General features: G+C 39.0%; 1 protein-coding gene across 1 annotated transcript in view; it reads right to left on the bottom strand.

Moving 5' to 3' along the window:
• Window positions 1–9,380, bottom strand: part of LOC145677414 (alpha-1-antitrypsin-like) — a gene marked incomplete at its 3' end in the record, with an annotated part of 30,060 nt that extends 20,680 nt beyond the window's left edge. The window contains exon 1 of the mRNA XM_081747912.1: window positions 9,198–9,380. Within this exon, the coding sequence (XP_081604038.1) occupies window positions 9,198–9,258 (61 nt within the window). The remainder of the gene's footprint in view (window positions 1–9,197) is intronic.
• Window positions 9,381–13,108: the final 3,728 nt, after the last annotated feature.

Genomic DNA, 13,108 nt, shown 5'->3' with positions numbered 1-13,108 from the left:
AAATCCGTTTGCGTAGGACGTGTTGTTTTTCGTGGTTGTATCGTATTGTTAATCTTGATCTTAAATAGAATTTTCACAAGGAGAAATCACGATGTATATGAGTGTTTAATAATTTTAAACTTTTCATCGTTTAATGATTTTGGGAATATAATAATCCCCCTTTTAATAAAGTACAATGGTCAACTGTTCATGAGAACCTGTGACATGGAATCCCTTAAAATTTTTCATCGTTTAAGACCTTTATAACCATGGGGCTGGTGCACAAAAGAAAGAAAAAAAACACTAGAGGAAGGAGGCACTAGTAAACACACACACAAGAAAAAAAATCACTAAAACTGCTAGGTCCGTGTAGATGTCGAGCGTGATCCCAATAGTGTATCCGGGAAGGCTGGAACTCGGGAAATCCTGATCGTGGTGGTGCAGCACGTCGAGAGTCAAGGGCTATCCCCTGGAAGTCTGCTATCTGGAAGGCTTGATCCTTGAGCCAAAATGGACAACATCATGTGGTCTGGAAGTCGAGAGGTCCTTCATCCAGAAAAAAACTGCGACTGGTAGGCATTATCCATGGAAACGGGTAGCAAGATGATGGGTAGTCCAGGTGCGTTTGTGAAAATAGGCCGGATGCGGAAAAGAAATTACATGACAGGAGGCACTGAATTACTTGTTAAAGACCATTGTGAAAACATTTTTTTAAAAAAGAAAAGGACTAAAAGAAAGAAAAAAGGGAGAAGAGAAAAGTAGGAAGAAGAGTAATGCTATTGCAAAAGGAACGTACAAGGAACAAACGGGATAACGTAAAAATACTTATAATGACGTACTGAAAAGAAGAAGGCACCTGATCAATCTTTAGGGAGATGCGGATATTCCGGGGTGTGTGAAAAGGCGAGACCCTTATGTTTTTATTATTATTATTATTATTATTATTATTATTATTATGATCATGTTTACTATTACTGTATGTGGTGTGGACGGAAGTATGGTCGTGGATAGCGAAAGATTCCGTTACAGTAGAAGAAGTATAGAAAGGAAGAGTGAATTTGCCATTAAGTAGGACAGAAAAATATATATATATATATATTAGTGAGACGTAGTTTATTCCTGGCCAAGGTACCGTAAGTTGACCTGGAAGACTAATGATTCGGTAGAAACTGCGTGAGGTTTGCCAGTCGGAGCAAAAGGAGCTTGTATACGGGTGGTGAGAAAAAAAATGGAGACGCGAGTAGCAATGGCAATTAATGTGTACCGTCCGCGAATGTGTGGTGGTGGTTTTGTGTTTTATTATCATCATAATGAGAGGATTTGTTAAGATATGTAGAACGAGGAATGAAAATGGCGGAGGACAGAGTACGAGGTAAGTACCGAAAAATTGTGTATGGATGAGAGAAAGCATTTCGTCCTAGCGACCTTAGTGATATCATGTGGGGTCGGACCAGCCGTTCCCAAAAAAGGACGCAAGAAGGAAATGAGATGGAGAGTCTTTCCTTGCGCGCCTAGGAAAGAAAATGACGAGAATAATGAATGATGCCGGTATATTGCTTATGGGGAGAAGGAAAAGCGTAGAGGTTGTTATGAGCGTAACTAGGAGTCGTTGCACGGGAGAAATGGTGTGTGTACAGCGGGTTGCCTAAAACAGGAGACGAAGCATATGCAATAATAATGAACTGCCGGAAGAAAAAAATGCCGCACGGGAGAAATATTGCCTGTAACGTGTGTTGCCTACCTGTATCTGTAATTATGGCATAACGAGAGACAAAGTCGGAAGTTTTGCCAGTGTGGTACCACAGAAAGGGATCATGTTTCATTAGGAACGTTAAATTAGATAATCAAAACATAACGTGAAATGTAATTGGTAGTTGGGTTTTGAAATAATGTGTGGTCGGATCCTATTTAGAGGTACTGAGAAAGCGCTTGTACTTATACTCAAATTCGGGGTCTGGGTTTGTAGGTGGGATGTACAGTTTCAAACGGGTCTTAGCAATGACCGTTGGCTTCCCATTAATATCTAGAAGATACTCATCAGCCGAGACATTCGAAATCACTTTGTAGGGTCCCTTATAAAGACGGGATAATGGCTTACAAGTGTTAGGTTTTGTTGAGGTGTCTAAGACCATAACTAAACTGTCAGGGAAGAACTGTGTTGGATTTTTGGCCTTCTCAATGCGCTTCTTCAGATCAGTGAAAACTTGGTGTTTTCGAAATTCAACTAGATCCCTCATTTCTTTGAGTGCAAGTAGGCGATCATTAGTATTTAAAGTTTCTTGTTGAACATGTAGCAAATTGTCTAATGGTAAAGTGGGATGAACGCCATAGAGGAGAAAATGAGGAGATAGACCAATGGAAGTTAAGGGTGATTTATTCAGAGCCGCAGTGGCATGCGCAAGGAAGCGAGGCCAAAATTTCTGGTTGTCTTGGCACAGAAATTTGAGACTCGTTTGCAAGGAGCCTAATCTTTGTTCGACTGTGACTAGAGAACGATGTTGATAGGGTAGGCCGTACTTAACTGTTATGTTAAGAGACTTGAGGAAGTTTAACGATACTGTAGACCGGTGTGAACTCTGAAGATCTAAGTAGATTGTGCGAGGAGTATTATATGGAAGAATGATATGGTTTGTGATGAAATTGATGAAGTTGTCGCTGTTTGGAGTTGTTATGGGATGAGTAATGGTGAATCCAGTGCAGTGGTCCGTAGCTGCATAAAAGTATTGGAAACCTTCGGGATCGCTGGGTATTAGCTTGCCTGCTAGGTCCAAAGAAAAGGTTTCAAATAGGCCTGACTGAGGAAAACGCTGAATTGTGGGGTTATTAGGCATGTAATTGCGTTTAAAGATGGCGCAGCCTTTACATGATTTAAATTTCTGAGCTAGCCATGATTTTAGGCGCGGAAAGAAATACTTGTATCGCAACATCCAATACATCTTGGTGAAACCTATATGAGTCATTGAGTCATGATACTCATCGAATAAAGCTGGTTTAAGACTGTCGGGTACGCAGAGCAGTAATCGAGAGTGAGGTACTCGGTACAGTTTTTTGTAAAGTATGCCTTTCTGAATAACGTATTGTTTGTTGAGACGTTGGAATGAAGGATCTGTCTCGTCTCGTTTGTTGAGAGTCTCGATAATTTTGGAGAAGAATTTATCTTCACCCCGTAGGCGAGATAGGTCCAAGTTGTTATCGATAGTTAGAAGTACAGAATCAGGCACAACTTCATTGTCCATGTCTATCGTGTCTTGCGTAAGAGGAGCAGGATGCCTACTAAGATAATCAGCTATGGGGTTCTGATGGCTTTTTGCATGTTTGATTATAAAGTCAAATGTATTAATGTAGTTTAACCATCTCAAAATTTTTGGGGATGGAACAATTGTTTTCCGAACAGCAAGAAGAGAAATATTGTCAGTAACTAGGGTGAAATGGTGGCCTAACAAATATTTTTCTAATTTCCGGAGAGAAAAGTACACTGCATATAATTCTTGATGGAAGATTGGAAGGGGGGAAACGGTTTTGGGATGTCTGGAAGAGACATAGCAAACAGGTTGCACAACGTTAGTAGTGAGATCTTTCTGTAATAACACCGCCCCGACGCCTACTGATGCGGCGTCTGTCATGAGAATGTGGTGTGTATTGCGGGTTGAATATAGAGCAAGTACGGGGGGTGAGGTTAGAAGTTTCTGCATTGTTTCAAACGCTTGAACGCGCTCAGGAGTCCAGATGAGCTTTTTAGGATTGTTTGACAGAGCCTGATAAAGGGGTGCAAGAATGATGGAAAAATTTTTGAAAAAACGTCGGAAAAAATTTGCACTGGCTAACCAGCTTTTGAGGCTTTTGAGAGTGGCCGGTCTGGGTGCCTGAGCTAAAGCTGAAATCTTATCAGGGTCAGGTTGTAGAGTGTGATTGTCAATAATATGGCCTAAACATTTAATTCTTTTTGAGCCGAAAACTGATTTTTTAATGTTAAAGGGCAGAGAATGTTTGGCGGCTTGTTGAAAGAAGGCACGAAGCACAATCATCATCTGATCGAACGAATCTGCGTGGACATACATGTCGTCAACGAATGATGTAATATTGTTGGGGAAGATGTCCCTATAAATGGTTTCAAGAGCTTGTTGAAGTAAAATGGAGGCATTTTTGAAACCCTGAGGAACAGATGTCAACTGAAGGTGATTGAAAGGGAGAGAAAGACCCTTAATGGAGAACGCAGTGGCCGGTCTGTCCTTGGGATCTAAGTCTAATTGATAGAAACTGGAGTGTAAATCAAAGGAGTTGAACCAAACTGAGTCAGGAAGAGACTCTAGAACGTCCTGTATATCTTCTAAAGGAGAAGCTATTGTTCTTGAACGGGAGTTAAGGCCCCTGAGATCAAAAACGGCCCTTAGCTCTGTTTTGGAATTTGGTTTTAAAACAAATAATATGTTATTTCTATACTGTGAATCTGATTGTTCAAACACTCCTTGATTAATGAGGCGCAGGACGAGTTCTCTTGCTCGCGGTCTAAGTCTGTGTGGAATGACGAATTGGGGGGACTGAAAGGGAACGTCCGATTCTAAGTCTAACGTGGCCGAAAATGTGGGTATTTTTGTAAAATCATTGTCGTGCCATTGAAAAAGAAAAGCATATTCAGAAAGTAGCGCCTTCATTTGAGCAGTTTGATGTTCGTTCATGTCAGGAGAAAAGTGAAATTTGTTAATGTCAATGAGATGACCGATTTCTTTAAGGCGTTGTGCTTTGTGTCGTGAAGCGTCCTCGTCCGTGGGAAAATGAACCTGTCTGACGGTGTAAGCGTTAGTGTTTTGTTCCGGTGGTGAAAATATGGAACCAATAACAATGGGAGCATTGGCCTTTATAATCTGGGGACGAGACGAGACATTTGCAAGTGGCAAAACAAGGTTATCTATGGAAACAATGGCATGCGTCATATAGCAGTTACTTAAGTTTCGTAAGATAGGAGTATGTAGCCGGAAGGATGTATTTGGAAAGTGACCGTTAACCTTGAGAGGAACTGCTTTAGCTGAACGGGGTGGTATGACAAGTCTCCTACGTGCTTGAAAAACAATGTGAGGAGTGGGATGTTTTTTGAAAAAGTGAAATGTGTTTGTATTTACGCTGTGTATTGCATTATCGGCTGGAGGCATGCGACCTAGATGACGTAATGATAGGATGCCTTTGTCAAAATCAAGGGTTGCTTGATGGTCTTGAAGAAATTTACTGGAAAGGATAGCAGGAAAGTTTTTGAAAGGAACCAAACGAAAAAGTACAGAGTATTGATGACCATTAAAATTCAAGTTGAGGATGGTAGCACGGGAGAGATGTACCGAAGATGATGAAAGACCATTTAGAACCGTGTGAAGCTTAAAAGTACGAACCGAAGGGTCGAGTTGGTCGGCTGGAAAGAGACTGACTTCAGCACCAGAGTCAAGGCAAAAGAAAACATCCTTGGTCATGCAACGGGCTTTGACGTAAGGTGATTTGCCTTTGAAATGCAACGGTAATTGGAGGTATTCTGAGGAAGAGGGAGGGGAAGAAGGGGATGAAGAAGAATTAAGCGCGAGGAGACTGGTGTGCTCTCGCGCTAATTTTGGGCGTTTTTTGGTTTATTGGTACGAGAGTTTGTGGAGACAGGGGAAGGGGAAGGGAGGGAGGGTAGGTGGGTAGGGGTAGGATATTGAAAAAAGGGATGATAGAATGGATATGGGGGAATGGGTATGGTTGGCTGTTGTGTAGTATAGACGTTTTGGGGTTGGGAAGAATGCTTATTAAAACGCTTATTGTTACGAGTTGGGGGAGTCTGAGGGACAGTTTGACAATGAGAGGAGGCGGTACATTGACAACAATGAGATGGGTGTGTGGAGCAATGAGTACACGAGTTAGAAGAAGAAGAGGTTGGATTGGTGGAATGAGAATGTTGGAGACAGGAGGACGGCGGATGGGGTGAGAGGGACCGTGGAAAGGGAAGGGATTTATGGTTAGGAGAGAGGGTGTTGTGATTGTGAGGACTAGGAGAACGAGAACGGGTAGGAGCGAAATGAACAGAGGTAGGTTGAGAATTTGAAAGGGTGTTGAGATGAAGCTGTAACTGTGAAACTTGATGAGTTAGTTCTTGAATGGCGCTAGAAGTTGGGACATCTGAAGTTTGGCGTGAAAAGGAAGAGTCCGTTTCTCGCTTTTGGGCCATGAGCTGAGTGCGTTCTAAGGTTGTAACCTCATCAATAAATGTGGGATAGTCAGATATGGTGCGAGTGCCAAACCAACGTATGTTCTCGGGTGTCATACTCGACACGCATTCTAAAAGAAACTCCTGAAAATCTAATTGCGTGTATGCCTGATCTGCCAGAAATTTCTTTGCGAAAACGTAATGAGAAAGTGGTTCATTAGGGAATTGAACTCGAGCCCTATACTGATGAATGCGAGATCGTGGAGCCTGTTCGTCGCCAAATTGTTTTAGGAATTTTTGTTGGACGGTTGACCAGGGAAGAGTAGAGAGATTTTGGGTGGAGAACCAATGTTGAGCGGGTCCAGAAAGGGACTTTTCGAAAATCTTTATGCATTTTGAGTCATCCCAGTTATTGACCAGTGCGATCTTCATGAAATTTTGTAAAAATAAATCCGCGCTTTGTTCCTTGGACGCACTGTATATATCGGGAATGATGGAAGAAATGCCTGCCATATTGTTTGAATTTTGAGCTTGAGGTGTGTTTAAGGGAATGAAAGAAGCCTGACTGCGAGTCGTGGGCATGACAAGAGAATGTGAGAAATGAAATGACCACAATGGAGTTAACAAAGCAAAAAAGTGCCTTATATGTGTGAAAAGAGGAACACAAACACTAAGAACCACACGAGAGAGATTCCTCTGGGGGAGCCATAATATGTTACTAATATGTTACTGATACTAAATATAGCAACAATCAATTGTCACGTTAAGTAGTCAGAATTCTAATAAAATGACAAGTGTCATATATTTGTGGTATTTATTAAAACCGTCACCATAAATGCAAATGATATAGATACAAACAATATTTACAAAATCATGATGTGAAATATAAGTAGTACAATGGTAGGGGTCTATCAAGGAGAAATCCCTGATACTCTCGTGTGTTTATAATGTCGCGTAGTCCTCCTTTCACGACATTTGTGTCATGCAAAAGTTCATCAGCGCAAAGCTTATACTCACAAACACAGGCCTTCCATCACCGCTGTCAGTCCTGGGTGGATCCTCTGGACGCAGAATAATTGTACCATACCACACTCTTAGCAGGTGTAGGTCGAAAGATCATATTTTTTTAAAATGCCTGGTTTTATAGTGTCACAAAAACTGTTTTAGTTTTAGCAAGGCACTGTTTATTCTGGAAAATATGTTTTTTTCAATTTAAAATAGACACCTTGAAAGATTTTAACTTATATGTTTTGACACCATCACCTTGAATAAGCTTGATATTATCACTTTGAAGGTTTTTATGTTTTGATGCCACTGAAAAATCCGTTTGCGTAGGACGTGTTGTTTTTCGTGGTTGTATCGTATTGTTAATCTTGATCTTAAATAGAATTTTCACAAGGAGAAATCACGATGTATATGAGTGTTTAATAATTTTAAACTTTTCATCGTTTAATGATTTTGGGAATATAATATTATGTATGTGTGTGTTTTCTTGTCTTAATGCATATAAATGTCGTGTTTTGATCATGGGCCAGTATTAGGGATTTTCTGCTGTGAAGGACGGGTCTTCCGGGGGAATCCGGGAGGTTTCCCGCAGGAATTAGTTTACGATAAAGACTTGGTTTTGAGCATTTTCGTGCATAATTCTCTCTAATACAACATAAGGGGATATATTTTATTTTTTCTCAAAACATCGCTGGCAGGGTATCAAAGTCTCTCTATGTCCCCCGTAACTACAGAGAAGCCCACCAATACTTTTCAGTCATTTTGTAAACAGAAACGTAATCTTTTGTACAACATACCCTCACTATATTTAGATAGCAGGTATGTCGAGTCTAAATCGTAATAAAACATACCACCTCTGCTTTTTTTCCACTTCGAACACTGACTATAATCATTTGATTGTTATGGCTACATTGTCTTGTACGGCACTCAACGTCACAGTCCGCTGTGATTGGCCCACCATATATCTGTCAAGAGCCTGCAATAATGCCTCATACTTCCGTCTATTAAGAGGTATCGCAAGTATGTTGTGAGTGTCACAGGTACATCTATAAATCAAGTTTAGAGGAATGAATACACTTACATATAGATCTCTCATTAGTAACTGTTATTCCTTTGTTTTTCAGTAATCCTCAAATGTACAGACTTCTATAACATTTTTGAAATACGTGTACCATTGAGTTTGACCATTGTACATAACTTATTCCCATATTACTGCTTGTCATTTATTGTGTTCAGACTAGTGGTGGACACAAAAACCGATTTTTCAGGTTTCCAAAATTTTCCAAAAACCGGTTCGACTTTCCACCGAAACCGCATTCAGCTTTCTTCAAAACCGGTTTCGGTTTTCTTCAAAACCGATTTGGTTTTCACCGAAACAGGTTATCGGTTTTCTTCAAACCCGGTTCGGTTTTTCACCGGATCCGGTTTCGGTTTTCTTAAAAGCCGGTTTCGGTTTTTCCAAACTTTGTTCTATTTCTGACCAGAATATTGTTTCGTTGTTCTCCCTAAACCGATTCCGTTTCCACATAAACAGTTTTATGTGTTTTCCAAAAGTTTTAACCGAAACCAGCTTCGGTGAAAACTGAACCGGTTTTGAAGAAAACCGAAACCAGTTTTGGAGAAAAACCGAAACCGTTTTCGGTGGAAACCGGAATCGGTTTTTGGAGAAAACCGAAAACAAATTCGATGGAAAAACCAAACCGGTTTTGGAAAACCGAAACCGAATTTTGGAGAAAACCGAAATCGGTTTCGGTGAAAAACCGAACGTGTTTTGGAGAAAACCGAAATGTCGGTTGTTCGGGTTTCGGTTATTCTAAAAACCGGTTTTGCTCATACCTAGTTCAGACAGAACAAGTTAGCGTAACTTCATGAAAGGCTGGGTTAAGTTTAGTAATTAATTAAATGAGTAGTTATTTCTATTGGTAATATTAATTTCTATTCCACAGGGATCAACCTCAACACCTCTGCTACTGTCTGCCTATGATATGTACTCTGAACTAACGATACGGTCTCTATATACGTACTGCAGCTGAAGAAAAGTACTTACCAATGTGACACGTGCAAATATAAACAACTTTTAAATATGGAAAACGTGTTATCTCATCCATTCTTTACCCAAAAGGCTCTTTCGGATAGTTTGCTTTCACAATTTCCATTGATAACGACCAACATTTAAAAAACGCACAATTATGGTTTTGGTTTGCAAGTTTTCATCTTTAAAATTACTCATTTCAGCAACTCAAATGTATTTTTCCTGTATTAACACTCTAAATATTTCAATAAGTAGAGAGAATGAAAACAAAGTGTTTCAGAAAGGAAAACAACACAAGTATTTCATATTAAGATTAGAAAAGTTTGCTACATATATGTGTCAAAGCTATCATTGCTTTTTTATAACGTTAGAGTAATACGTACATGTAAAAAATTAACGAATTATTTTAGATTAGTTTAAACAAAAAAGTTTACACTTCGGTTACTAACTGCATTTTTATAAGTCTTCTTTGCAAAGTCGTAAACTGTCGAAAACAATATAAGTATTAACGTAATCAAATTTAAATGCAACAAGCATTACTTTTTCGTTTTCATTTATTTAGTTGAATTAATTTTTTTAAGTGTGTTTACTTTTTGTTGTAAAATGCCTTGATGTCTTGTTGTAAAATTCTTTGGTTGTAGCGCACAGAACGTGGTGATAAAATATAATTAACTATTAAGAGCTCTGTTGCACTTAGTTATAGATATGTAATAAAAAATATATATTTTCTAGTTTGCACACGAGCTTTTCAAGCGAAGAGTATAAGTACTATTTTCTTTTTTCTTTCTTTTCTTTCGAGGTATGTTTTTTTTTTTTTGTTTTTACATTAAGGGTTACGATTGAGTAGAACTTATTCCACAAAATGAAGACGATACGGACTTACATTGTGATTCTCCTCAGACTAAAATAAAAATACAATTGTTTGAACACAAATTATACAAAACATTAATTAAATACTTCATAGTCCCATCACTTAAAAATTGATGCGTTGATATATACACTATACACACAAGCAGTATGTGCATAGCTCCAGAAGTGCCCAATCTTACATACAGATGACGCTTCTTGTTTGAAAAACTTTACTATGCTCGAAAGTACCAGCTTTATAAAGTTTACATTTGAAGTTTGAAGACGCTACCTTGTTTAGTATTTCTTGGGTAGCATCAATATTGAACGCTCTCAATGAGTTTATAAACATGAAAAAATGGGTTATGGTTGTATGATATTTTCATGTGCAATATGTTCATATTTTCATATACAATTTCAAGGCTGAGCTAGATTCTACTGTGGAATGATCCTGTCCCACGTTTACAACAGTAAAAGTATTTTGTGATATAGTGTAAACGAGGCCGTACTAGCTGCAAAGACGAAAAACAATGTTCGACTAAATGAGGTGACCACACCAAATAAGGTGAAGAAAATCCACAAAATGGTATTGCATGACTGGATTGTAAGTGCGTGAGCTACCAGGCATAGTACGCATTTCAAAAGGTGCTGTACATCGCATGAAAGATTGGACATGAGATGCCTGTCCCCAAGAGGAGTTTTGCGTTAACACACAATAGAACAAAAACAGTGTCATAAGGATGTTGCTATCAAGAATTTGGCAATTTGTTACAACAAAAAAGCAGAATTTTTGCCTTGATTCATAATCCTGGATGAAAAAGAGGTGCATCACTTCACATCTGAGACGAAGGGATGGTGGAAATAATGGACTGAAAGAGGAAAATCAGTTCCAAGGACGGCGAAGACAGCTTCATCTGCTAACAGGTCATGCTGTTAGTTTTTTGAGGGGGATACGCTTGGGATAACTTTCATTATCATGAAAGACGAAAAACAATTAGCAGCGAGTATTTTGCAAATTTTATTGCAGCGTTTTAAAGATAAAATCAAGAAAGAAACAGTCAACTTTGATGAAAACAGAAAGCATTGTTTCAAGTTGTGTCACCCATCCATTATCACGATAGACAAAATCAATTAGTTAAAGTTCGAATTTCTTTCTCACGCACCCTATTCGCCAATTCAGTACCCTCAAATTATTTTTCTTTTTTTCCGAACTTGATAACGAGCTGTTTTTAAAGATTCGCCAACAGCGAAGAGGTAGAGACTGCGGTTAATGGCTATTTTGAGGAGCTCGACAGTTCACACTATAAACTGGGCATTGAAGGTATTTGAATATCGCTGAGAAAAGTGTATAGAGCTAAAATGAGACTATGTTGAGAAATGAATATATTTTTGCTCATTTTTTATTTGTTTTCTTAGACCGGGTGCCTTTGGGACTATGCCAGTGTAAACTCTTGCACTTAGTGAATGGATGCATCCGGCCACTTATTGAAAAAGAAGAGTTTAAATTTGAAAGTGTTTATACTTCTTGAAAATAAATTAGGTAAATGATATTTACATATCCATTACGATGTTTAGTTGTATCCGGACCACATTGGGTCTGTTATCACAGGTGACGATTTATCTCGCGTCACAGGTTTGTCAGTAAAATCGTGTTAAGGGTCTAACTGCTCTTCCTTTACTGTTTTAAATCCGTGATAACAATTCACAATTCGAAAAGTATTAGTGGGTTGTTGACGTCTTTGACACTGACTACGTTAAAAGTGCCACAGTGGAAATACAGGGTGAGTCAAAATAAGTGTTACAAGCCAATATCTCGCGAACTATACATCATATAAGAAAAATATTAAGAGAGAATGTACAATATAGAGGGGCCTAAAAAATGAGTCAAACATTAGGTTTCCCCCGCCCCCCATTTTTGGGGGAGGGGGGTGAACGTGAAATTTTTAAATGGGAACATATTTTTGACGGTGAGTCAGTTGTTAATATGTTTATGCAAAACAGAATCTCATTCTGAGAGCAGATCCTAATACGCCCAGTAAAAGCAGATACAACTTATCATAGAAGGGTTATTGTCCGACATTTTCAAGGGCGTCATTCGTAAAGAATACACTACGGTGGCTGCGTTATTGAGTGATTTAGTAGTGGAAGAAAAGACTCTACTATTACTCATTAGGAAAGAGTTAGAAAAACTCTTTAAAAAGAATTCTGCGGTCTTGCACTCCTCAGTACTTCCGCCCAGTCAAGTTGACAGTCAGATATGTAGAAGTGCGGAGTCAGCAGATCAAAGTCCTCTTTACAGGCAAGGGAATTTTGTGCAGTCAACGGCAGCACGAAAAGAGCAAACTCAGTCAATTAGCGATCAAGTGAATGACTTGCAACAGCAAGTAGCAAAAATGACTCTACAGAAATCCGCTTTAACGTCAAGTAATGAACATCAAGCTAGCGATCAAGCACAAAATAGTAGAAGTCAGCAAAGGAATTTAGGTCAGGGTAATAACGAAAGAAGTGGTAGTCGTCAGAACCATAGGAACAATAACAACACCAATAAGAAAAGCAATTCAGGTTCTTCCACGCAATCGTCTTCACAGACCTAGGGTTCGACTCCTAGTAAGGGTCATATTGTTTGTTATAAATGCAACATGCGTAACCATAGTGCAAGGTACTGTAGGGCATCTTTAAACTCAAAAACAGAGTAGATGACATGGACGAATCTGCTCGTACATGTGTTATAGTCAACATTATATCTTCTAACCAATTACCACATGTTTATGCTCTTTTAGATGGTTAGCAAATCAATATGCTGATAGATTCTGGTAGTCAGATAAGTTGCCTTGGGGAGAATCTAGTTCCAAAGAATGCGAGACGTTTCGTCTTATCACCAGATTAAAGGGAGGTACGGGAAAAAGCATTCAAGTATCCGTAATTGCCTTGTTGAAATTTTCCGTAGTTAACAATGTTGTACACACGTTTTAGGATAATTCCGAATTTGATTATGGTCCTCTGGTTGAGGCGGATTTCTTAAAAAAACATAGAGCTATCATAAATTATGATAAGCTGAATTTGACCTTGTATCGCTTTGG

The sequence above is a fragment of the Thermobia domestica genome, unplaced genomic scaffold (assembly GCF_964235325.1).
Source record: "Thermobia domestica unplaced genomic scaffold, izTheDome1.hap1.1 HAP1_SCAFFOLD_850, whole genome shotgun sequence".
Classification (NCBI taxonomy): Eukaryota; Metazoa; Arthropoda; class Insecta; order Zygentoma; family Lepismatidae; genus Thermobia; species Thermobia domestica.
Note: the sequence above shows the minus strand (reverse complement) of the source record. Positions and strands in the feature narration are given on the sequence as shown.